This window comes from Lonchura striata, chromosome 2 (assembly GCF_046129695.1).
Source record: "Lonchura striata isolate bLonStr1 chromosome 2, bLonStr1.mat, whole genome shotgun sequence".
Lineage (NCBI taxonomy): Eukaryota > Metazoa > Chordata > Aves > Passeriformes > Estrildidae > Lonchura > Lonchura striata.
This window is the reverse complement of record NC_134604.1, coordinates 91019720-91047024: the sequence shown is the minus strand read 5'-3', so window position 1 is coordinate 91047024 and position 27305 is coordinate 91019720. Positions and strand designations below refer to the sequence as shown.

General features: G+C 40.3%; 1 protein-coding gene across 1 annotated transcript in view; it reads right to left on the bottom strand.

Moving 5' to 3' along the window:
- The window catches only part of RASA3 (RAS p21 protein activator 3), a 129109-nt gene that overhangs the window by 25421 nt on the left and 76383 nt on the right, over nt 1–27305 (bottom strand). Inside the window, exons 6-8 of the mRNA XM_021545628.3 lie at nt 8605–8685; nt 5931–6003; nt 1064–1143 (exon numbers count right to left, since the gene is read on the bottom strand). Of these exons, the coding sequence (XP_021401303.1) occupies nt 1064–1143; nt 5931–6003; nt 8605–8685 (234 nt within the window). The remainder of the gene's footprint in view (nt 1–1063; nt 1144–5930; nt 6004–8604; nt 8686–27305) is intronic.

The following is a 27305-nucleotide window of genomic DNA, read 5'->3' as shown; positions in this document are numbered from 1 at the left end:
GACAGGCTACATGAACCAGCAGCTGTCACATCAGAACAGCCCTCTATCCATTCATGAACACAGATGTGCTTTGCTTGCTGGGAGTAAGTATTGTTCCCCTTTCCTGGTTTCCCCTCCTTTTCTCACAGCCAGTTGTGATTCTGAAGGAACTACAGAACTTTCTGAGAGATGCCTCGCTGCCCCTCTAGTGAAAATACACAAGGAGGGAGGCAGTGCTACTATTCTTCCTCCAAATACTGCCATAAAGGAGAGGGGGATTTCTCACCAGCTGACGCAGAAGTAGCAGTATTTATTTACTGTGCATACAGATCACCAGATGGCCCAAGCCTCCAAGTTTCAGTAGTATCTGATGGCAAGATGCATGTGACACTTTCAAGTTTTGCACCTCCTATCATCTTCTTGCCTCTCTTGACACTCACCTATCCCCACAGACAATGTTGACTGGCCTAAGCAGGTTTTAAAATAGCACTAAGAAGGTGGCTTAGGGTGGGGTGGGATTGTTTTGGTTTTGAAATCAGAATTGCTTTCTTCCTGTGCAACTGATTTCACTTTTATCATACCAGATGTTGCAATAAAGCGTTAAAGTTGGAAGGCAAAAGTGATAAGAAACTGTCTCTGCCCCAGAAAAATCTCATGAGTTCAAGAGTCTCCTTTCAGGGAAGAAGGACTTTATACAGGTTGCTAAAATCAAGTGATAAAAGAAAATATAATCTGTAACTTAGAGCATCACAGAGCCTCTGGGCTGTCCTGGGAAACTGAGGGAGAGAAAAAAGGAGAGCCCAGAGACAAAAGGCTGTGCTTAATGACAACTGCCTATCAGTATACACACAGTGCACATGAGAAACAAAGGAAAATAATAAGGATCTCTCCTGCATCAGAACTAACACACATATTCAAGATAGAATCTACAGGACAGTGGAGGTAAATAAACATAGAGATACAGTGACAACTCATCTTGATTTATCAGTATAAAAACCATGCTTGCCACTTTGCAAACAGAGTCTACTACAAAGTTATGCAATTCTGTAAGACAATTTTGTGCTAATAATGTATTTTATATTACCTAATCTCCATTTTGTCCACTTCATCTACATCTTCAATGTCAAAATGGGATTTCTTGTTGTAGCTACTGGGTCTTGTAACCTAACAAAAAGGAGGAAACTTTTAGCAGCTTGATCTGATACAAAAACATTCTGATGTAACTTTTACAAAGCTTTGGAAGAGCACAGTATTTTACGACCAGCAGTGACTTCAGTCCTGATGCTGAAAACATTCATGCAAGTGAATAAACATGTTGACTAAACAGATTACTGACTATAAAGTGGTGGTTACACAATCATTTCCGAGAGTAAGAAGATACTCCATACTTTTTTTTACAGAGAAACACCATCTTTAATATCACTACTGCACTTTTAAGTTTACATTAAACATAAAATAAACAACATAAAATACCATTGAAAGGAGCACCACTTTCATAATCCATCCAGGGAAAGAAAAGGGCAATCAATATGTGTGTTTTAATACAACTGTACAACAACAGATGCCCCGAGGAACTTTGCAGCGTACAGAGGAGGAACCGCAACCACCCTTAAAAACACTTGGCAGTGTATCCAATTAAAATTGGGAAGTTCTTCCTGTCCTGACATCCTGGAAGTCAGTTTAACTTGCCCATACAACAAATATCAAGGCGATCAGGAGACCCTAGCCTGTGTTATGCATATCAGAATATAGAAGCAACTGCACAGTTCACCAACCATATTTGCAAGATTGATTAACTGGAAAGCACAGGCAAAGAAAAAAGGAAAAAAGTATAGAGCATTAGCATACAAAGTTTCAGTACAAACATTTCTTAATATTTGTTCTCTACCATGATTGAAAGAACACTTTGGTAGTTGTATTTTTGCATAGTGCATCAGAAACTTAAGAAAAAGGCTACCCCACCCAGCTGAAACCACAGCAGGAACTGATCAAATGCAAGGGTGTATGATGATGTGTGGGTTCAGCTCTTGGTTGCACACAGAAGCTGAACTTTATTGTATGTTTGAACATGCTTGTGGCTTAATACTCCCCACCCACAAAAACTGGCTTTTATTGTAAACTTGACTATTTGGTTTTGTACTTTACAGGAGATGCAAATGGCAATTAAGGGAGGCAATGATACAGTTGCCTAAGGGGAGAGGAACCAGAAAACAATCTTTGGCAGAGGACACTCAGAGCCTTTTCATATGTCTATGTGTGAAGCAGGCAACATCTTCAAAGTGATACACAAAAACTAAAAGGTACTACTAGCAGCACTGGAGACCAAATGCTCCAGACTAATGGAATCAAATGCACCTGGTAATCCCAAAAGCACAGTGCATTTAAATACAGTATACAACTTCAGTTAAAAACAAGTTTCCTCACCCTAGCCTTGCAAATACTTCACTGTTTCTGCAAAGTATCCTGCAAATGACAGTTTCTACTACCACTGTGAAGCTCACGGTGCAATTTTTAATAATGAAGCAAAATTTTAAATCTCTTAAAACTGGGGGTGCTGGTGTACAGCCGGCTGAACATGAGCCAGCAGTGTGCCCTGGTGGCCAAGAAGGCCAAGGGCATCCTGGCCTGTGTCAGGAATGGTGTGGCCAGCAGGAGCAGGGAGCTCATCCTTCCCCTGTACTCAGCACTGGTGAGGCCTCACCTGGAGTGCTGTGTCCAGTTCTGGCCCCTCAGTTTGGGAAGGACCCTGAGACACCTGAGCACATCCAGAGGAGGCACCGAGGCTGGTGAGGGGCTTGGAACACAAACCCTGTGAGGAACGACTGAGGGAGCTGGGGGTGTTTAGCCTGGAGAAAAGGAGACTCAGGGTGACCTTATCACTCTCTACAACTCCCTGAGGGGAGGTTGCAGACAGGTGGGGATCAGTCTATTCCAGAACAAGAACAAGAAGACAGAGTCTCAAGCTACGTCAGGGAAGATACAGGTTGGATATTAGGAAAAAAATTTTCACCTAAACAATAATAAAGTACTGGAATTGTCTTCCCAGGTAGGTGGATGTGTTTAAAAAAAGACTGGACATGGCACTTGGTGCTATAATCTAGTTGACATGTTAGGGCATAGGTTGGACTTGATGACCTTAGAGGTCTCTTCCAACCTCATTATGCTGTGATTCTTTCTATCTGTAACACAGGAGTCATTACAAAAAGCTGCAGCATAGGTGTAACTTATGGCATGTCCCTTCTAAGTAAACACTTTCTCAGAAGTTTTGCTGGAATCTGCATGTATGACATCTCTGTTCATCCATTTGACAACTTAGTGTGCACATCAATACTGCTCAAGAATTGTATTCTAAAAGGGATAGCTGTATGGAACTGGAGATGAGGAACCTCCCAGTCTACTGTGCTAAAGTAGCTGACCCATAACATTGTACAATAAAGGGGGCATAACTCTGCTGTGTTGTCCCTTTCACCTGGAAAAGCTGGCAAGCCATTTATCAGCTGCTCATGTTTTTTTCAGCACATGCAAGTTTAGAAACAGGTCCCCAGCACTTCCCTCTTAAATTCCTGTAAGAGGACCACTTTCCTGTAGATGCACACACAACTCCACACCACACTGCAGCTGAAGCAGTGGTGAAAATGGCTCCTATCAGGTGCAAGTTTCACTCACCACACCCCTTAAATAAGCCCTTCTATTTCCCAAACCAACAATAAGCTATCTTTCATTTAGAAAATTAAATCTGTGTAACTTTTGGGTTGTAGAAAGGAAAGTACCCGTTCACTGTATTTTACAGATCAGCTTCTTCCTTGGAGGCTTGGACAATCACTTTTTTGCTAGCAGGCTGCAGAAAAGCTGATGAAGCTGTTCAGAAGCAGAAAGTGACACTGCTATCAACAGCGTGAATCTCTCAGCTCCACAGGAATTGGAGCACTTCCTTTGCATGCACCAGCCATAGATCTGCCCACGTCTCATTAGTGAATGTATTTCCCAGTCACAGCAGTCCTACTGAGCCTTGTTCCTTGGAGACGTTTAGCCTGACTTGTACTAACTACTCTCAAAATGATATAAACCTATGATGGTTCTGTCTGCAGAGGTATGTTTATACTTCAGAGCTCTGGCTGATTCAGTCATTTCCCAAGTTCTGCTCTTACCAGCACAGAATTCATTTTGCTCTGAGTTAGCAGAACGACTGGGGCATGGGCTTGAGTTCAGGTTTTACTTTTGCTGGTACTTGCACACAACCCAGCTGTCACATAAAGGCAAGCTAAGCAAGCCCCCAGCCCCCTCTCTCTCAACTCCAGCTTTGTTTCTCTCCTTCCTCTCCCAGTATGGCACCACCTGCCAAGTTCAGTGTTTAAATACCAAGCATTCACTGTTTCTGCAGCACACAGAAGGCTGCGGAATCAGTTGAAGTTTTTGTGGTTTACAGTCTGAATTCCTGGACTACACTCTCATTAAAAGCTTCTCACTGACAGGCTCCTCCAGAACTGCCTGTTAAAATAAGGAAGCCCATTTTAGTTTATTACAGACAGAGGTGTTACAGACACCTCAGTGCAGTTTCAACACTCGGTCTCACAGGATCTCTGCCCCTCTAACTGTGCCCATGCAGCAACTCCAGAGTCTCATGGAGCCAGGAAGCATAAAAGCTCACTGCGAGCAGGGCACAGCTAGATCCTAGGATGAGATGTGCAGATTTAGCAGAGCAAAAATCACCTTAGAAAGCTATCCTAACCTACCCTCCTGGCTTCCAGCCCTGCAGGCACTACAGAAAGTGCTCCTCCCAATCAGGAATTTGCTAAATCTGTTTCTCGTATCCAAACACATGACATCAACAAGAGCATGTTTCTGCTGGTATGACAGACTTTACATTGGTCAGTACAACTACTGGCTTCTAGGCAAAGATGGTGTTTTGTACGAGAGGGAAGACAAAAATGTCAAGAATGACACATGCACTTAAGATCTGCAAAGTGCAACAGCTTCCCTTCCTGATGTGGCTGTGGCCCAGAACTGATATGAGAAACCTCATCCCTAGGTGCCATCCTTATGCCAGCAAGAACTTCTAATGCAAATGTGACCTGAATGATGCAAGTCATATGAGCAGAAAGGGTTTTTCCATGCCAACTGCATTGTGCTATTCTAGCTTTTTTTCATCAACTTCATAATTACAGGTACTTTCTTGAGGTGTCTACTGAAATAGAACAGTCAATCATAGACCAGGACTATGATATCCAAGAGAAAAAGAGAATGATACACATACTTTAGAAGACAAAATGAAAAGTTTCAAGAGAGATCTAAATTATAAACACATGCACATATATGTATGGACACCACAATTAGAGCTACTCTTGCCAGAAAGAACCAAAATGAGGACTTTCATATAAGTTATACTTTATCTTAACTGGACTTGTTGAAAATGCACTGTATTAAATAAAGCTATAGAGGTTTTACCTACTTGGAGAAAAGGCACTATTATTGCAGCAGACTGGTAGACAGCCAGAACAACCAGTTTAAGTGTATTTTTCCTGTACAGTTTTCAGTATTCCTAAGGAGATAACCTTCCTCCCAGTGACTGGGAAAGACAGGGTGGAGCAGCTATAAAAACACAGACTAAGAAAAAAATATAACTTCTCTGTGTATTTGGTTTGTTTGGGTTTTTTAAATTCATTTTTAAATGTGCTTTTTTCAAAACTCCAGTGGGGTGAATTGTGATTAAATGTAAAGCCTGTTGCTCAGAAGTGCCCAACTTGAAGCTTTTCCTACAGAGCACCTGAGGTGAAAGCAGGATACTGCTCCTTCAGCAGACAGCCAGTCTGAGCCCGGGTACTTCTTTCCCCCACACCATGCTTTGAAACAGCCTTCAAAGATGACAGCTGGCACAACACGGAGCAGCATGCCGTGCCAGCTACCCACAGTATAGCATTTCAGCTTATCACCCGCTCCTTTGAAATACCAACCTCAAAATAAAACACTTCATCAAAATGTGGATTGTTGGTCTTCTTTTTAACTTTAGTCTTTTTGGCTTCTGATCTGAATTAAGGAAACAAAAACAAAAAAAAAAAAGGGGTAAGAAACAACATTTGTAGAAGTGTGATCCTAGAACAGAGCCAGTGAAAAGGAAATAGGCATCCACTTGATTTATCTGATAAAACTGGAATGCCATGTGGCTCCAGCACAGCAAGGCACAGACACTTGCACACGCTGAAGAGAGATTCAGTGCATTCCTAGTTCTCCGAAGTGGCAGTAATCACATTTTGTTATCCTATTTTAAACACAACTCTTTGAACCCTTATTCTATCACTTGCTTGACATAATAGAATCTTTTATCTGTACAAACTGGCAAGAATGGGGCTCTGAGCAGCAACATTTGGAGGATGGTCTCAGTCTTGACATGACTGAAAAATCCCTCATACTGTAAAACACAGGAGACAAAGACTAGCATAGCTATTTCTGTGATTCATTTTATAATTCTGGTCTGAAAAATCAATCACCGCTTTTCAGTGACAATCAAAAAATCCAGAATGGTTTCTTCAGTAAGAATATTTTTATCACTGTACAAGCATCCTTTTCCCTGCACTTAGTTAATACAGTGGTGAATTATTATGACCAGTGCTGAGCAGAAGTCTCTATTTCTACTGTCCTGCAGGTGTAAGACGTGGCAGACCTCCTCCCAACCACTCAGCAGGCCTGACCAAGCTCTGCACTGCCCATTCATCCCCTATGGGCTGAGCCATCTGCCTGTGCCTGCCTCTGAGCAAACAGACATTGACTGCTGGGCTCAAGCCAGCCAATGCATTTCTCACAGGCCAGCCAACAGCTGTTTGATGGCTTCCAAATGCTACGAACCTATGCTTGATTTGTTCTCACTACCTACAAGAGAAGAGCTGTGTGCTGTCCTGTGTCACCAATCTTACCCTACAGCTCTGCAGGCATAGATAAAACAGATGCAGAGGCACATCAGCCATGTGGAAAACTGACCTACTAATCATTTCATCCCAGAATCTATCGTTCATTTCTCATGCACCAAAGCTGCTTAGATAGCTTGTAACTGCTTATATTCACTGGACAACTCTCTGTCTTTCACAGAGGTCAAGGGAAGCTGGATCTAATTCCCAGTGCTGCTCCAGACTTCCCATGTGATTTTGATGGGCCTGTCCACCAGTATACAATATTTTTCCATCTAGAATACAGGCACAGAAAGAGTTTCTGTCAGGAAGTCTGATGACTCTAAGTACAAATCACACAATAAACAGCAGCATGCTTGTTGAATTTTTTATGCTTGTCACTGCATAATTGCAGCTGAATAAAGCAGCTTTCCTACTCTAAAATGAGGTGCCCTGGAAAATCCAGAGAGGAGAATGATGCACAGATTAAGAATATCCCACTATTCCTAGGAGAAGCTGAGAGATAAGAGACACTAATCTCCTCCAGGACACAGGACAGATTGCCAACCCCATCTCATCAGTCACACTTGCCAATCAGCCTCTTTACTGATAAACCCATCTGGGAGGGGACTGGAAAGCAGGATGTAGAACGGGAGGCGATTAAGGCAGCACAATTATTGAGCAATTACAAAGCAGTGAATGGGAAAAAGCTGCATGCTGCTTGCTGGAGATAGGAAGCAAGCCCTCTCCCCCCATCAAAACCCAGATAGGAATAGGATAAGGCTATGCTCCTTATACTGAAGGGAGTACATTATCAATAGTCATACATTATCCAGACTTGGGGGGCATAGGGAAGCAGACAAAGCTAAATTCAGACATTCAAGAGTCAGTCAATCTCCTTACAGTTTCAATAATAGCCACCCAGCCAGTCATCTCAAATAAGTTACAGCCTTAAAATGAAGTGTACAAGTTCATTAATGCACACAAGGTAAATATTTGTCAAAAATGCTTATTATTTATAGTATTTTCAATAATTTTTGTAAAACAATTAATAACCCATGCTTCCAAATCTGATTCTTTGAGATCACAGCAGAGCTGTTTTTTTTCTAAAATGACACAGACATAAAAGATTACTAGATAAAGAGAAAAAAACAGTGACATCCAACAGCACAGGACAGATGGGAAAACTGAATCCCAAATTTAAACATTATAGTATTATGCAGGATCTCATCACTAAGACCTCATTCCAAATTTTATCCATGATATTATGTCTGCATATATCAAATTACAGGACTAAGCCATTGAGGGTTTTTGACATACACATTAATTTGTCACACCTTTAAAGTGATAAATATTCACATGCAAACATGCATACTCAGCAAGACGTTGATGTATTCACATTTCTCTTCCACCCTGCCCAAAATTAGGCAATGAATTTGCTCAAAAACTGGCCTCCAACTGTGAGGTGAGAAGATGCATAAATTAAGACTAACCACAAATTATATACTCTGGGATATTCAAATTATTCAGAAAAATAATTGATTTACATAAATCAAAACTGAAACAAGTCTCAAATTACTTACTCCAGCATAATTCAGCAGCTCATACACACACCCACTCCAACATTTAACATATTCTAACAGTGTCTCAATATTCCCAGCTGTCCACTGGAGAAAGTGAATTTCTAACAGACAAAGAAAACAAACCATCCTTATAAAATGGAAGCCCATGAATTCACAATACTTGCCTGGAGGGTCCTGCTAAGGTAACAGTGGCATAGGGATCACATTGCCCGTTCACAATGGGCAGCCCTTGGCACTCCAAAACTCTAGAAAAGAAGAAAATTAAGACAAATAAATTAATTAAATGGAAAGAAGCTGGAATGAAAATAAAACTGAAGCCTTTTCATAGAGTTTTTTTCACAATATTTTACTCTAGGGAATTGAAATATCACTAAGCAGAAACATTTAATTTGTACTTGAACTTGACAACACATTTTGTCTTTAAATACTAACATAAATAAAGGTCAAAAATACTGTTAAATTACTGAGAAACCTTAACTCAAAGGATTCTTATTATGCAAGCACAGCAATGTAAGGTTCATGAAGTAGGAGTCTGCTGTCAAGATGGGAGCTGTCAGCACTTCAAAGTTCTGTGACAACTTATTCACTAAAATACATAACCAGAATTTATTCTGGAAGAGAAATGTACGAAAAAACCCACACAGACAGAACCCAGAAGCAGTTAAGTAATTTCTCAGAATAACATTCATTAAGACCTCAGTGCTTTTGCAAAACTTGGCATGGGCTTATTTATAAAGTTGTGTTAATTACAGGACATATGACACAGCCATCCTTCTCCATGTTCAGCAGCTCTGCACTCAAGTAGTAACAGAGACATTGGAGGGGAAAAAAGGAACAAATTGGGGTTTGCTGCATGCAGTCAGTGGTGGGAAAGCTGCAGTTCTGCACTCTCATTTCAACATCTCTTTGGGGAAGAAAAAAAGAAGAAGAAAAAACCCAACACAACTACCCCCAAAAACTGAAAAAAATGCTGCATGATCCAGAAGTTAAAACCTACTGAGGAATGCAGCACCACCTCGAAACAAAGACAGACAAGCCAGTTTCCAGAACTCTCCCTCCAGCAGCAAGTTTTGCTTCCAACACGTAACCTGCTGGGCTAATGTATTTGCACAATTTTAACTGGAAAGTTTCAGCAAAGACAAACCATGAAGCTCTCTGGGCAAGTGAGTAGTACTATCATTGCAATGTAAAATACAATGCAAAATTCTAGGTGCTATAACATCACATGCAAAGTAATAGACATTTTAGCCATTTTTACTGTTTTCAGTGATGGCAATGTCAATGCAAAAGAATATAAGTATAAGCAATAAAGAAAAATTCAGTAACAGATAGTGCTCCACAATTTCATCCACAAGGCAAGTTATTTGGTAACATATAGTGTAGACTTTAAATACAGTTTAACTACAGGCCTATTATTACCTACTCTCCATAAAGGGAGGAAAAAAGTAATATTCTGTATCAATACAGCAATCATTTTTGTACCAGAGAAGGTACAATCTAGATATGTTCACACAACACCATAAGTAGAAGATGAAAGATCACACTAAGGGGCACACACTGGTAGTGAAATTGCACAGGCCATGAGCTGCTTTAATCTCTGGACTTCTATTATTTCCCTACAAGTTTACCATCCACAAAGACAGAATCTAGAAGCCTCTGAAGGCACCTAGTTTAAGCACATATTTGATATTGCAGAGTGCTACAACACAAACAGTGACATTCAAGCCACAGATTGTATCCCAGCACCAGCTGGAAATACAGGGTGTAAGCTTCCAGAACCCTCAGCATCCAGCAACACACACAAGACATGGTTTGCTTGCCTCAATGCAGTCCATACAGTGCCATTTGAGATGTCTTTGTTTCTCCCACCATCTCTTGATGCTGCTCCACAGAGGCAGCAGGTACCCATGAAATACATAAATTTGACAGCTCCACATCTCTCAGAGGCCTCTTAAATAGACCAGATGCCTGTTTTCAAGCAATCAAATCCTACTCAAAATTCACCTAGCTTACCTTACAGAGAATAAGCTTTTTTTGCACATGTAATAATACAAATACTCAAAATTGTAAGGGAGATGCCACCTTTTAAATTTTAAAGGGGCAGATGTGAACAGAAAGAACATTATGGGGAACTTTACACTGTAGACTTCTGACAGAGTATCTGTCAGTGCAAGAGGAAAAACCAGTAAATAGCAGTAGAAAGTTCTTATGGAGAGGCAGGTCCAGCTTGATTTTCTTACAAGTAAAGGACACTTTCCTTCCAGTAGTCTTTATACTAGTAGGACCACATTCACAGCAGAAACACTTGGCCAGTGAGCTAGAGCAGGGCTACTGGTAATTCTTTTAGGATGGCAGATGTGGCTTGAACACATTCCTATTTAACAGAACAATTGTACACCAAGTGTCAGTGTCAAACCAAACTCCTGTGTTCCAGCGCTTCCTTAAAGCACTCTGGAAGTTTTCTTAAAATGAAATAGTAACTCAATGGCTTTATAGCAGTCAGCCAATTTTCTGCTGCTGATGAATTGATTCCAAGCAAGCTCTCATCCATAAGAGAAAACTATGTGAAATTTAAACAGTCAGAGCATGTGGCCAGAGAGACTATGACTCCTGTTTTAGTAAAAGCAGTTCTTTCCAGAGTACACAGAAAATAGAAAGTGATCCTAGAGAGCATAATCTACACTTAAGGCCATACAGAGTTTGCAAATCACTACACAAACAAACCAGAAAATTAAAAAAACACAGATGAATTTGAATGATGAAAAGTGTGAACTCATCCAAACAAAAAATATGTATATCCTAGCTGTACACTTTACAATGACACACAATGGATCTATTCTAATATTGCCACATAGAAGAACTGAAGGTTTTTCTTGTGGTTAGCCCTGTGTTATCACATTTATCATCAGCAATGGATAAAAAGGCAAGCAGTATCACCAGCTGTTCGGAGAGAACAGAGCAGTGTACATCACTGGGCACCTATAATTTGAATTGTACATGCTCTCCAGAACACATGGAGAAGAACAACAGATGGTTCTAACTATTCACAGCTCTCCCAGGTCTACACTCTCCAGCTCAGAAAACAGAAGTTATTCATCCACAAACAGCTTACAAAATCATGAATGGTGTGAAGACCATTTCCTCACAAAATAAGAATTATGGGGCACACAATGAAATTACCCGACAGAAGGTTTAAAAATAAACACAAGGAAGCACTTCTTCTACACAATGAAATTGCAAAACTTATTGCCATGTGGTGTTGTGGAGGCTGAAAGAATACATGGATTAAAATCAGCACTACAGAAACTCATGGAGTATAGTTTGTAGGCAGCTATTAAAGCTTAATGGTCCAGAAGCCTCCTTCAGCTCAGGAAATCCCAAATTGGTGATCAGGAAGGGTGCACCACTAGAGCAATCACACCACTTGAAGTATCACTCACCAGAGAGCATCAGTACTAGGCTAGACTAGAGGGGCATTTTACACAGCAGGGTAATTGTTCTGTTCTCTGGGAAAAAAGCAAAAACAAAAGGAAAAAAAAGAATAAAACAAAATACACAGATGTTCTTGTGCAGTCATAATGACTTAAGAGTAAGATGCTTCTTTGTGTGCTTCTAGAATAAGAAAAGCAAAAACAACCTTGAAAGAAACAAAATGTGGGAAAACAGGAAACAGGCACCAACAGACTATCACAAGCCTTTCAGGCAATTTGAAAGCAGTTATTGTTTAAGAATGTTGAAAAAATCAGGCAAAAGACTGAAGACAGGATTCTGAAGAAGGAAGTCAGTGTTTGGAGAGATGCTCATTCTGGTTCTTGTCTCTTATAAAGCATTATGAGGACAAACGAAGAAATACAAAAATGTACAGGTTTGTTTGACTCCTGTCAGGACACTCTCCTTAGCTACAGGATACTGTAATGTTAGGGCTGCTTTTGTTACAGTCATTTTCTTCAGTCATGGTAAAGTTGCTAAGTCAATTAACACTCCTCTCTCCCAGCCTGGTACCAAAACACTGGCTTTACTTGGCAAGCAGGAAAAGAGCTAGAACAAAATGTCAGCTACTCAGAGACAATAAAATGGAATCCCAATTATGCCACAAGGCCATCACATTATTTAGACTGACAGTTCATATCTGGATTAGATGAAAAAGAAAAAATGTGTAATAAATGTATGATCTTGGGAAAGAGGGTCATAGTGGGAAGAAATGAACAAAGCCAGTAAAAATAAAATGCCCTTGCTCTAGTCATCTGCGGAATTAACTTACGTGTACTAGAATAATGAAAAAAAGCTCTGACAATCAAGATTATTCAAGAATTACAAGTCAACTCATCAGACCCCAGAGAAAAATAAAATGTCTGGTGGATGCCAGAATCTTGTCTACCCAACTGGTAATTTCTCACCATTAGCTGTCAGGAGCCCAGCTGGGGCAGAGTGAGCCATCCCTCACAGCTTGCCTGGTTGGGCAGAGCTAAGGTTAGTGCTGGGTCATATGAGAAAACTCTCAATGCAGCTGCCTCACTGTATTTTGCTTGTGGTTTATAAAATTAATAGTTTCAAGAAACAAGGCAGTTCAGTTTTCATGACCAAACCTTCAGAAGAGTAAATAAGCTATGGAAAATTCCCAGTGGGTATGAGAAAACCTCAAAAGCCTAAACATATCATGAGCATGCCCTTGTGTCTACAGAAGCTGAGAGGGTGGCAGGAGCAGAAGGTCTTGAAAAAAAAAATTTTCAACAACAACTAAGTAGCTCATATCTGACAGTACAGGCATTTCCTCTGCCCCTGGGTTGCCAACTCAGCACTGTAGGCTGTTATCTCTGACACAGACCCTACACAAACATACTCAAAATCAGGCTTAACAAAGGTGAGCAATGATCCAAGCCCAGAGGCATTCCATGCTCCTGCCCTGAAACTCCAAAAATTGTTTAGAAATTACAGGCTTTGTGATTAGTTCAAGATGCACGTGTCATCAGTTTCCTTGCATGTCAGAGCAGACAACCAAGGCAAAAAGAGACCAAAAACAACAAAAAAACCCCACAAAAAAACCCAGAAGTGACATAGCTGTTCTTAAAACTCGTATGTGTATTTACAGTTTTTCCATAATAAATCACCTCTAGTCTACCAAGTCAGGCACAGTTGTTTCCCCACTTTCATCTTAGGGTAGGGACCAGCACACCATTTTCATTCTCTTTCTCAAATCAGACTGTTTTCTCACTGTGATTCCTCAAGAGAAAATAAAGACATCATTTTTTAAATACAATTGCTTTCTAATGCTGTATCACATATTGTAATTGTTTGGCTTCTGAGATCAATATAGATACTCAGCAAGTTTGCTCATCTATCTTACCATTCCTCTATTTCCAGTCTTCGCTTGTTCCACCTCTCTTTAATTTCTTTATCTTGAGACTCTATTCCATCTCATATGCACCTTTTTTTTGGCTATACTCAGGTTCTCGCTCTGCATCATTTTAAAGACAAGAGACTTCCTCCCTGCTTGCTCTAGTGATCTAATGATTACTTGAACACTCAGTACCTTGTGAGGTAAGCCTGACCAGACAAGTACCAACTTAGAAGCAAACTTGTGGTAGATTTGTCAGAACTGTCATCAAAACAATGCATCTTTGGCTTTGTTGCTGAGTACTTGTTTGGTAAAGTACATTTCCCAGTGCTGGGTATATGACTTAGCTCCTTAAGTCTCTCACACTGTTGTTTTTTTTCCTTACTAATTTTTCTTTTCTACTCACTAAAGTAATCTTGTAACATATCCTCAGTACTTTGTCTTGCAGGAGTAAAAGAACACCTCTAAATGGTCTCTCCTTGTGACTGGGCTTTTCATGGCACATAAAATAAGGGTATTACTCTGTAACTTCATAGTAGAGCAGTCCAGTCTTTTTGCCTAGTCTAACAGCAAAGAGGTGCTGTCCCTTCCTTGCAATGTTCAGTTCATTCCTGAATGCTCTTTTGTTGCAGCTTTGCACCACAAGCTGAGCTCCCTTCTCATTCCCAGTGGTTTAGGAGGAACTTTGCTATAATGCTGCATGATGGACTTTCATGTACACCTTGGCCAACCACACATCTAGGTGGGCACATGGCAGGTGCTCTCAGACCAGTGAACTGACTTATACCTTCCACTGCAAGTAGGAATTATTACCAGGCCTCCTCCTTATTGCCTTTATTACAGTTATAGTCACATGTTTCAGAGGAGCTTTGTCTGAATGTAATTCAGACAAAGTACATTCACAACTAATAAGCAGAAAGGTGTCATGTCTAGCTCAGAAATTCCCTGAATCGTAAATTTTCAGAGGCCAGGAGAGTGTGTCACTGTATGACTGCTCTCATAATTCTTCATCTCCTAGACAGACTCAGAGTCAGCATCCTTGGCTGAGTCTGATCAAATGCTACATGTGTTTGTGCGCCTGCAGACAAGCCTTGCACTTCCCCTTCACTTCCACAAAGTAATCTACTGGATGCCCACTGAGCGCTTAACATACAAAACCCTTTGTTGTCAAGAGGCTGACGAAGCAGCCAGTTTCTTCTGGAATAAGACAAAAATTCTTACAGTTTACTCAGTCCCGGTTTTAAATTCCACTCTGCCTTCATCATCAAAAATACTACAATTGTTATGTCCCAACCCTCTCAAAATTTCTTTACCAATTCATACTCTGACTTTAACTTGCTCCTGTCCCCAGGGAATAAGGAGGTTAACAATATGGAATACACATATTGAATCAAGTCCTTGTCTTCTGGATGACCATCTGAAGCCAAAGGATCATGCCTACTCGCCTACTCCCAGTAAGTGAACTCCAGTAAAAGATTATTTCAAAAGTCCCTATTCCTTAACTTTTGGAAGTGATCTGTTTATACCAGAACAAGATTTCCTACTATTCTTCTCACCTGAATGTTGTTTTGTATTGGGAACAGACCAGTTTCCCCCGACAGGAGTTCTCACATCCTGGGAATTGCCTGCAGTGATGTGCCCTGGTTCACCTTCAAGTTATGTCCCACGCAGACACAAAATGTTACAGCACTGCGTAGTGTCTGGTGACCACTGATCATACTAGAACGAACCAGGTAAAATAAAGGATGGAACAATGTCTAAGCAGATAAAGCCATACTGAACAAAATACATCAATACTTGCTTTATCATAATGATTTTTCAAGACATTTTCCCATTAAATTATTTCATCTCTCCGGGAAAATTGAAACCAGAGTCTTTATCCAGTCCTCATCCATGCTGCTGGTCTCCACTTTAGCCCCCCACCACTCTCACTGCCCCTCCAGGAAAACTATTCTCCTTGAGGAACTCCAGCAGTAACCTACCTATCTTATCTGGATAAGATCCTCCCTGCTTTTGAGTTTATTTTGGTGAACAAACAAGTTCTGTCTTATAAAGCAAAAATAAACACTTGCCGCCATCTTAACATTTGAGAGGTTTAACTGGAGCTACTTTTCCTTTCATGTGGCAACTCATCCTGCCACAAAGGTCTGTGGCACTAAATCAAATCATGCCCCATTCAAGCAAATAGCACTTCACCTGGACCAGAAATTTACTCAATGTGTATTCCCTTAGAACAGAACTTTTACAGAATTTGAGGCATTGACTCTGAAACGTATATATATAAAATATATTCATACACTCAAAACTACTCCCATTTTGATTGACCTTAAGGTCATCAGAGGAATAGAGTATGCAGACAACTATTTTGTTTTTTTCCCCTTTAGTATACCCCCCCCAAAGCCTCTATGACAAAAGCACAATAGAAGCCTTGAAACTGAGATTATAGGTGCAACCCCATGTAAGCACTACTTTTTCTTCCCCATTTCCAGTTCAGTTGAAAATCATCATAGTCCAACACATTTAAACATGTTCTTAAACCCATGTCATCCTGAACAGATTCCTTCCCAAGCTGACCTACAACTATTTTTTCAGCTTCATGCAGCATGCAGATTAGCTTTTGGTCTTAAGTGGAAAGCTCTGTATGCACAAAATTTCTGTCACACACAACTCTTGATAACACAAGACTCACAGTGGTGATTTCCTTCTGAGAGAGCAAAGGAAAAGGAACTGGCTTATAGTGTCTTAGTTCAAGCAAAAATTTCTTTCCCAGGTATTTTACTGAAGATATTTTATAGCTATACAGGGACAAATATTCATACAAAGACAACAAATAACATATAGAAAGCAAGTGAAAGCTAATGAGCACAGCACCTACTTCCCCATTCTACCAAATCCTATTTCAGATATTACAATGAAACTACATCAAATGCAAAAAACCCTACTTCATTAAATATAAATGAGAAATACTGTCAACACATATGCATCCCTAAAACCAGTATTACTTCAAATAAACTGCAAACTTCTCATGTTATTAAACATCTACATTTCTTAGAAGTCTAAAACCAGACTTTTTTTCTGCTATTAATATGGGAACTGTCCTCCATACTACCACTCAAATCATCCCATTTGCTTTCCAATACCAATTCTAGAAAGACCTTTAAAAGCACACATTTACAGAGTACCATCTGTACTCTGTACTAAAGAGAGCAAACTAAAAAGTGGGTGTCAGTCATCCTGCTCTCACAGGACAATGAGTTAATCCATTAGTAGTTAAGCTAGTTTATAAGCCAATTACAGCAGAGTTGCAAACTTCCTAAAAGCCTCTTCAGAAAACTCTTCAGTTATGTCAATATTAAAAAATGGTTAAATTATCCTCTATGACAGTGCCCTGAAGCTTTAAACAGAGACACAAGCTCAATGAAATTTTGCTCTACGCTGATTTAGAGACTATTCCTAGCACTGACATCATAATTTCCTTCTGCCTTGGTCTCAGACTGGCAACCCCAGCTATTAACAGGGAACAAGAACTTCACAACAGGAGAGAAAAGAGAAAGGCTAAGCAAGCAGAAGTTATTTCTAGTACATGCTGATATTCAGACAAGACAAAAGATGCAAATACAAATTTAAAGCAAAGCAAGTAGTATATAAAAGTTGTAATGGAATAGCAAAACAAAAGAGGAGGTACAATCAGGAAAGGATAAATGTGCCTAATGATGGTACTATATTGATTCTTGCAGGGGCAAGTGAAGAAATTTGAATTTCATGCAGTATGGCAGGAAGCCAAGGAATGGGTCAACATATCAAGGCAGAAGCACTCATGTTAATGCAGCATGGTGAGAAATGCAAAAGGAGTGAAGCACAAACCAGCAATAATTACAATACACAGCAAATGATTAGAGCCCAGCCAGCAGCTTTAGCTGAGCTGTGGCAATCCTAAATGGAAGCAGTGAGATCCTGTCTGTAGAGGCTGATAAGAAAGAAGACCAAAAGGCACCATGGGACGTGAGAGCAGAAAGGCTGTTATAGCTAAATAATGAAGCCAGACAATGACACAAAAATCTCCCATGTCATTTTTATTTGCTTGGAAAGGTATATTCACCTCAGTGTTCTGTATAGGAAATACAGATTTTATGAGAAGAAAACTGCAGTGATTTCTGACTTGAGACCTATCCAAGCTTAACCTGCTCCCAGGAAGGAGCTGCAGGCACACAGCACAATCTCTCAGGCAGCACTTGCATGTCACTGTGTACACACATGAGCGTGTAAGCAAACAAAAACTGCAAGAACATGCCCTGACTTCTCCCCTCCACCAGCCAGTGGAGGCCAGAAGCATCTACAACAATTAGATGTTTGATACCCATGTGACAAGAAGGAAGACAAAATGAAGAAGCTATTGGGAATAACTGACACTCATCCCTAAGAGAGTGTGATACACAAGAGAGCAAAAGTTATCAAGAAATCACCCAAAAGCTTTTGAACCTACTGGCAGAAATCTGATTGTGAAGTAAAAGATAAGCAAAAGGTTAAAAGCAGGAGCTTTAAAAAACTTACAACAGAGAGCAGGAAATAAGGCACCCTGGTGGGGAGTGGGTAGGTGTGGGTCTGTGAGACTGGGGGTATTCAATTCCAAGAAACAAAAGAAATAAACAGTAGCAGCTCATCCTAGGGCTTTCCTAGAATTTCCTTCCAAGTGCTGAGTATGGTCATGGCAAACAGATAGCCCAGGTTGGCCACAACCAGTAGTATTTAAAATAAAAATTTAGACATGCTGGTGAGTGACCTGAACTAGCAAATACCTGGAACAACTGGGAGAACATGAAGCACAGCAGATTGGAAAAGAGCATCTAAATCACCTGCCATGACACACCTGAACCATAAGGCCCAACACCCCAGAATTCTTGGGCCAAGAGAATGCATCACCTGAGAAGTATCTTTTGCGTGATGGGGGATGCACACATGAAGGGAACACAAGGGAATGAGATGGTTTAATGAAATCTGTAGCACCAACTGAATGTAAACCCAGCCAGCTTCTTCTCATCCCTACCCAATCCAAGGATAATGATTTCTCTACTAAATAAACTCTTGAATACTCTACCACATAGATTTTCACATCATATATTTAATTAGATGTAGTAACAAAGTTTAATTAGGTGTAGTAAGAAATACACCTTTCTAAATGAAAGTAATACAAAAATAGGTTGTAGTTTATAAAGCAAAAAAGTAATTACCTGTGGAACTAGAAAGCAATCAAAGATGCCGAACAGTTCACAGAGGCTACAGTGTTCTGTAATGAGAATGCCTTGGCACACCTGAGGCAGGTAGAACCTTTAATGCTTTAAAAAACTCAAGTTGAAACAATTCAGAAAAACTCTTGATTATGTTTACATGAATCATCAGACAATCTGGGATCTTGATTAACAATAGTTATTATTAAAGGGCAGTGATCTTTGCTACACTTCGCAATACTTTCGTTATGGAATTCAAATTAAGTTGATTCATTAGCCCTGCTGAGACCTGATGGCAGTTATGTTGCCAGCTTAAGTTCCAAAGTAATGCTGATACACTGAATTTGTTTTGATAAGAGACCTGGGCTAAAGTTATACAAATTGTGTCACAATAAAGATAAAAGTGCTCTCCAACTAGAATTCACAAAATAATATTAATAACTTGATTCTGTCATGATTTACATATCTAAAAAGATGTCAATGTATCTCATTGCAATTATGTACAATGCAGTAATCAAACACAGGAAGCAAAAAATAAAAAGCACATAGCATTTGACATGGAAATCAAGGCATTATATCCTAAAAAACTACCCTTTATTTTAAAAAAAGAAACACAACTCAAACCAGAGTTTGAGCTCCATTTAAACCACATACACCGAGTCTGTGAAAGGTGGGAATCAGAACAACAGTCTTCTTCAGCAAATCAAATTGCAACATACAGATCAGGCTTGTTAACTTTAATCTATCTAATTTTTTTTACACTGATGCAGATAAAGCTATTCATAGAATAGTTTGGGTTGGAGGGATCTAAAAGATCATAAAGTTCCAACTCCCCTGAAACAGGCAAGGACACCCTTCACCAAAGCAAGCTGCTCAAAGCAGCACAATCATCATAAGGATCAAAATGTACATTTTGTAATACACTTCCCTATGAATTTAACTGAGAAACCCTCACCAATGTCCTTGACTTGGCAAAGAAGAGATCAAACAGGATTCATAAAAGATTTATTTCAAAAACAGCTGTCACAGGATGGTGACTTGCCTAATTTGAAAAATTCCTCTAGTCCTACAAGGAGATGTGCAATAGCATTCTGTGCCTGAAGGATCAAACTGTGAATGTAATAACAAATTCCATGAAGGATGTTTTGTGGCCATTCTGTAGCAACACCAAAGAAAATAAGTCCTGCAGACAAAGTCTTCCATTAGCAGTGAAACCTCCTCAATAAAGCATCATCCTCTGCAATGCTACAACTGTAAAGTATCAGGCTCTTAAGACTCTCCACAATTTTTAAGACATTAGAAAAACACCTATGGAGTAAAACCCAGAAGGTGCCTGCAGAGGAAGCCACAGACTTCTAATGGAAAATAAAAATCCCCTTGAGGGAAAAACACCAGTTGTGATTATCTGCACAACAAAAGCACATCCGAATGGCAAACCTTGTAGCTCCCACCAGGAACAAAACATTACACAAACTGTAAACAATTTCCCCTGGCACATTGTCCCATCTGACTTTCTACTCTGAAAGTCAGGCATGTCATAGGTTTAGCTAAAACCTATGATATCCTGTTCAAAGAAGAATATGCTTCACCAAGTGGTGGTTATACCATTGCTTGTACAGTACAAAGCCTCTAGAGATGAAAAGCAATATAAAGTGCTCTTGATTGAAGTTTTTAGTGCCTTGTCACTTCATCTTACGGAAAAACAAAATGCAAATTAGGGCAAAGTCAGATAGGTATAACCATCTGTAATCAGTAGCCCATATCAGCTTTTTAATTCCAGTTATTGCAAAAAGAGTTGGTACTGATGTTATGTTTATCCTCATAGTTTGGGACAAAAGGGGATCCTCAGGATCACATAGTCCAGCCTCTTGAGACAGTGATGAAAGCTCACCCCTATTAAATTTGTGCAACAAGGTCATGATGCTTACTTCATCTTGAGAGCACATTTCTGAAGAGCAATCAAGGCTTAACTCAAAGGAATCACAACTATAAAAATACCCTTAAAATGTTCCACATGAAATTGTTTGCCGATTGATGATCATGACAGAAAACAAACTCCCCATCCCCAATGGTTTTACTACTTGTTTCCCACTGGTCTTGAGCTTCCAAACATTGGTTATCACTTACAGTAGGAATAAGTAACCATATGTTCAGAAGGACTTTCTTCTAAATAATATGCATACTGACATTTCACAGAATCAGCTAGGTTGAAAAAGACCTCTGAGATCATCAAGTCCAACTTATCACTTAACACCAGCTTGTCAATTAGACCATGGTACTCAGTGCCACACCCAGTCTTTTCTTAACACCTCCAGGGATGGTGACTCTACCACTTCCCTGGGAAACCTTTCCAATGCCCAATCACTCTTTCTGTGAAGAATTTCTTCCTAATGTCCAGCTTAATTCTCCCCTGGCACAGCTTAAGACTATGTCCTCTTGTCCCATCACTTGTTGCCAGGAAGGAAAAGCTGACCCGGCTGCAGCCTCCTCTTTCGGGCAGTTGTAGAGAGTGAGGAGGTCCCCCTGAGCCTCCTCCTCTCCAGACTGAACAACCCCAGCCCCCTCAGCTGCTCCTCACAGGACATGCTCTCCAGACCTCCATCAGCTTCACTGCCCTCCTCTGGACACACTTCAGTACCCCAAGGTCCTTCCTAAGCTGAGGAGCCCAGAACTGGACACAGCAGTCAAGGTGTGGCCTATATTTTGGATCCAGCCTGCCCAGGTCCCTCCACAGAGCCCTCCTACCCTCCAGCAGACCAACACCTCTCCCCATCTTGGTGTCATCTAAGTTTTTCTTGCATAAATCCAACAGTCACTCACTGCAAGACATATCTACCAGCTCTTCTATTTTTCCTGTAGCTCTTCCAGGAACACTTCTGAGTTTAACAGCAAGCTTTTTAGCCCAGACTCCTAAAGAGAGAAGCTTAAGAGAAAATGCTTTTTGTCTGTATTTGTCAATCAACCTCCTGCTGACAATTTTTTTTTTAATCAGTTGGTGTTTGCCACAAAATTTGAATAAGCAGTAGAGATTTCAAAAGATACTCTAGTTCTACTAATTTTATTCAACTCAATGGCTATGCAGATAATAAAGCATCCCTGGATGTCTCTAGGGAGGAAAGGGCTGCACACAGCAGTTCTCAGCAGCTTTGACGGAAAAGCACATGAATAGAAAGAGTCTGCTGTCATACTGTGCCACCTTTTACAAACATGATGTTTGGGCTGGTGGGGCACAAAACTGGACAGTTCAGCAGAGACTGCCAAACAACTACAAGGGTAAAACCATACACAGCAAGTACATCTGCAGCTGTATACAGCCTAGCTAAATTGTTGCCTCTGAAGCTTCTATGGAATTATTACAAAACCATCAGCTTGGAAGCAAGTCAACAGTAAAATAAGTTAAAATTAATTGCAGACATTACTGCTTCCAAAAGCACAGCCTCCCTGACAATTTCTCTGCTCACTGCAATTTCTTTCAGAGTATTCCCCTTTTCTCTCAGTATTTATGAGAACAACACTATTAGATAAACTAGCAACCTACCTTGTAAGGAAGAAAGGAATGGGACAGTGAAAATGACAGGTCTCAAAGTACTAATAAATTAACAATGTATATTGAAATATTTTTAATCTGACTTACAAGTGCTTTTTATGTTACAAATATATAATTGGCAAAATAGATTAATTTTCCCACAATCAACTCTCACTGAAATTTCCAAAAAATGACATCCAAGTCAAAGATTTACATCAAGGCAGACAAGTAGGGGGACATACAGTTGATACCAGATGATTTTAGCACTGTGGATTCTGGAAAGTACTCACTCATAGCATATAACCAGTTGCATTCTCAGTACAATAATGTACCCAGAAGCACCAAACATGAATCCAGATGGAGTGGAGTAAGAGACACTTTCATTATTGTCACATCCACTGTATGACTTTTTGCAGTAACTTCCTCTCAACAAGTCTTTATGTGTACAATAAAGTTAATGACAAGTGTTTCCTAGGCATTGTGAGCCATGTCTCTACTTTCCTTATATCTGAAAAAAAAAAAAAAAACCAAAAACAAAAACCACAGAAACAAAAGAAGCCCAACAAGAAAAGAAATCCCCCAACCTAAACACTTGGGGCCCTGCAACTTCCTCTTTACCCTCCAGCATCCCCTATTTCTATCCTACCTTGATGTCTGTCCCTAGCTCCATTCTGCTACCTAAATATCATGTTGGTAAGTGTTGCTCTTGGAGCAACAGATAAAAAATTTGCAGATACAACTGTAATTCGTGCCTCATCACATTGCTTCTTTAGAATCTTCACTGTTTTTGGATGGTGCCTGCCACAGCAGCTGTAGAAATCCCAAGAGTCATTCAGAATGAAACAGGGCGCAAGTTCATCCTTGTATTATGCTAAATACCCTGTACTCTGAAGAACCTCTTGTTATAGGTCGTGTTGCAAAACAGCTAGCTGGTTTTTCCTAGGGTCCTACCTCAAATGTAATTGAACTCTTCCAGCTGATCATCATTAAAGGCCATCAGTGAAGTAAAAACTGCTGACATTTGGGACACAGACAGATTACTGAAGGTGCCAACAATTCACAGTTCTCAGACTCCAAGCACCTTTTACAAATATGGGTACTACAGGAATGCTCTCTAATGCCCCTGAAGTACCATAACACTGTGACCTCGAGCACATTTAGAAATCAAATCATTTACCATAACGATTTATGCTTGAATAATTTGCCTCTGCTTATAATCCCAGTCTGTCCATACTCTGTGTAAAAAAGGAAGTATTGTCATGTTATTTACGCAGCAGCATTTACCGGTAAAACAGAATGGCTTAAGACCTACATTTGAGTCTTTAATTCCAAACCAAGTTTTATACCTACTCCAGAGTCATGTGATGACTAGCCAGTCACAAAATGGTGAGCACTTTAAAACATGTTCTGCTGGAGAAGAGTCTAATTGAAGTTTTTGTTGATTGAAATTACAGAAAAAATGACACTTGTATGTGATTTGCATAAAGAATTTAATGAATAGAGGAGAAGCACCGAAGAAACACTGAATACAAAAACAAAGAAGTGTGAAAAACTTAATTTAGGGGGAATCACAGCAGCAGCAGACAGTATTTCTATATATCAGAGATTTAATGGAAAACAATTTAAACTTGATTTAGGCTATAAAATATTCAACAGAGGCTGTGGTGGAGATAGAGAAGCACAGCAGAGTCAGTGTAAACTCAGTGTTATGAGAGCTGGGAGAAAAAAAAAATTATGCACTATGTTAAAACCTTATAAAGATACATCTCTCTTCCTTCTTCCCCTCTGTACTGCCAAAACCCACAGCATTGCAGCACTCCATGATAAAAGTACCAGATACTATATGATTTAACCTCTGAGCATTTTCCCCCCATCAGTTTGTTATGAAACCCACACAAGATTAAAAGCATGATCAAGATGCAATTCTGCAGGAAAAGCTGCAGTGTGATGCAGGGCTTGCTCTTCAGAGAAAGGAGATTGTAACACATTTAATTGATGCATGAGTTTATTCAAAATGAAGCCATGAAACTGCTTGATGCTTTCCTTAGCATTACTTCCCAGGAGCAAACAGAAGCTGAAATTTTTCAAAATACTGGGAGTTCACCTGATTGATGCATACATGGCCTTCTTGTAGTTAGCAATACCTTTTTATCCCCCTGATTGATGCAGGTCATATTTTAGGCAGGAAAATAAGCTTCATTTGACCCTGACGCGAGTTCAAAGCTGGCTGTGTGTCTCTGCAGTGGAACGGAAACTTCTCTAAAGCAACACAAATGTATGTTCTCAAAACTGGAAGCAGCAAACCCAAGAGAGCTGGGTGGCTCATGGACCCATTCTGGACAGAGGCACAGCACCAAGAGCTGTAACATGACAGGAAAAGCAGCCAATGCCAGCTCTGGTCTCCTCTGACCTCCAACAGGAGCTGCAGCCCCGCACCACATCAACATAACCATCAAGAGCTTGAGACTGAGCACTACTGCCTCACAAAGCAACAAAACATTGCCACCATGAAGAAACAGGTTCCTGCTGACACTTTGGAGGAACACCAGATCCTATGTGGAAAAGGAAAATACTACTTGCAATCACAGGAGGAAACAGCAGACCTACACCAGACAAGATCATGGTTTCCTCTTATGCTTTAGATGAGGATCCAGACTGCAGATCCAAAAGCAGGAATGGCCATTATCACAGCCCTTCCAACCAGACTTGATACATGTAACTTTACCCTTCATGAGCTGTGACCAACAAAACAAAAAGGCTGAGCCTCTGCAATTTTCAAAATGAAGCATAATTTACCTTAACCCTAGAAACATCATATTGCATAAGAGATTTTTAAACAGTTACATAAAGTCAATCTGCTTTAGGGCAGCGATTGTCAACCAGTGAGCAGCAATGCTCATGGACAAGGAAGTTCAGATCTATAATGTGAGCCATCAGAGAGGAAGGTCAGACGCTGCTCTGTGCTCTATTCCCATGACAGGGAAGGCAAGGGAACCACCACCAAGTCCCAGGACTCCCATGCCTGAACAGAAACCTTAACCACAGCTGACAAATGAAACCTTCGTCCTTCCCCCCCTCTTCAGAAAGCTTTTAAAGCCCACATATCAGTCACTGTTCTTTTAACAATCCCTCAAGCATTTATCTTAGGGATGTCATACCTACTTATTGTCTCCTCTCCTGCTTGCTCTTGTAAACTGCCCATTCAATTTTGTTCCACATGATTGGAACACATCTTGTAGAGCCCTCAAGAGAGTTGCACAGCATTGAATTCGTAAATTAATGCAGAGTAGCCACATCTTCTATACCAGAGCTGCAAAAGCTTCGCTTCCCAAATAAAATTTCAGCATTGTTATGAATTCTTTACTGGAGAACTGTATTACTAATGTGAAAGACAGCAGTGGTCTCTGAAGCACATATGTAGTTATTTAGTTACATAGATTTACTGGGTGGGAGAATAAAAGAAGCAGAGGGAAGGAGGGGTGAGCTTTCCAAAGCAGATGTTGCCAAGCTTTTTTAAGACTAAGAGACAAAACATAAGACAACACTTGAAGGAGCAGCTGGGGACACTGAATAAATACAGACATTTAAATGTGACTAATTACATACACATGCAGGAATTCTCAAAGGATGATCAGGGAGCCAGGCTCCAAGCTCACTCTGACTTTCAACAGGAGTTCAGTGGCCTGTTCCTTCAGGCATGCTGCAAGATGTCATCTTGCTAAATACAGAACACTGCCTCTAAATGTTGCCTCTTGTAGCTTAACCACAGCAAAGCCTACAGATTGCTGCAAAGCTATCTACAGGAGCCCTCCTCCTTGTTAAATACATACAAATGCATGTATCTGCTGTTCCTTGCATGGGTGGCTCTGACAGATGAGACAAGGTTGTCTGGACAGCCCAGAGGCTTTAAAGCCTCTGGGGAACCACCTTTCTGTGCTAAACACAAATATGTTGCCCAAAATCTGCTCTAGAAATGATGGAGAAAGGTTTACAAAAAGTCTAGGGATCCTTTCTGAGTACTTTGGCTGTAAAGCAAGAAAAGTTTCTGTATATGGGAAGTAATGGCTCATAAAAAAAATTAGGGACAAGTACATCCTATTGATTTTCAGATGTATTAATGTAATATAGCTAGACACACACTGTTCATGACTTAGTTCAAACACTTTCATCCAGCGCAGCTGCAGAAAGAGAACCTTTCTCTGGTCATTTTCCTTCTCCTACATTACAGAAAAAGTGCAGTTTCTAGGATACACAGGATTAAAGCCTGTTTCAGCTTAAAAAAGTATGAGGGAAGTAAAAAAAAATACAACATTGCTTCAGCAGCTGCCAGAAGCTGTGTGTCAGCACAAGGGGTGAGTACAGACACACACACACAGTCAGAAGCATGGGAAAGTCTTGACCACTTCTTTCCATGACCTATCTTAAAAATGTTCATAAAATTACAGATAGATTTCTGATAGGTGACAAACAGGAGACAGCCTTCACAGCCAGTAGAAGATGAGGCCAGATGCTGATAGTCACAACAACCAGTGGCTGACTGTGCAGAGGGCCAGGAAGGCTGTGGCTGTAAAAAGTGTGGAGGAACACAGTGAAAGATCTTTTGTCAGTGAAAGACAAAAAGGGGAGAAGCCAGACCTACTGAGTAAGACTTCTCCCCAGTATTCAAGGTGACTCACTACACTGCACAACAGTATTTAGTACAAATGCAGCTACAGGGAGGTACCAAACCACGAAGTCCATGCATGATGGTTTTAATCTGACGCACTTGGGCAAGGCTCT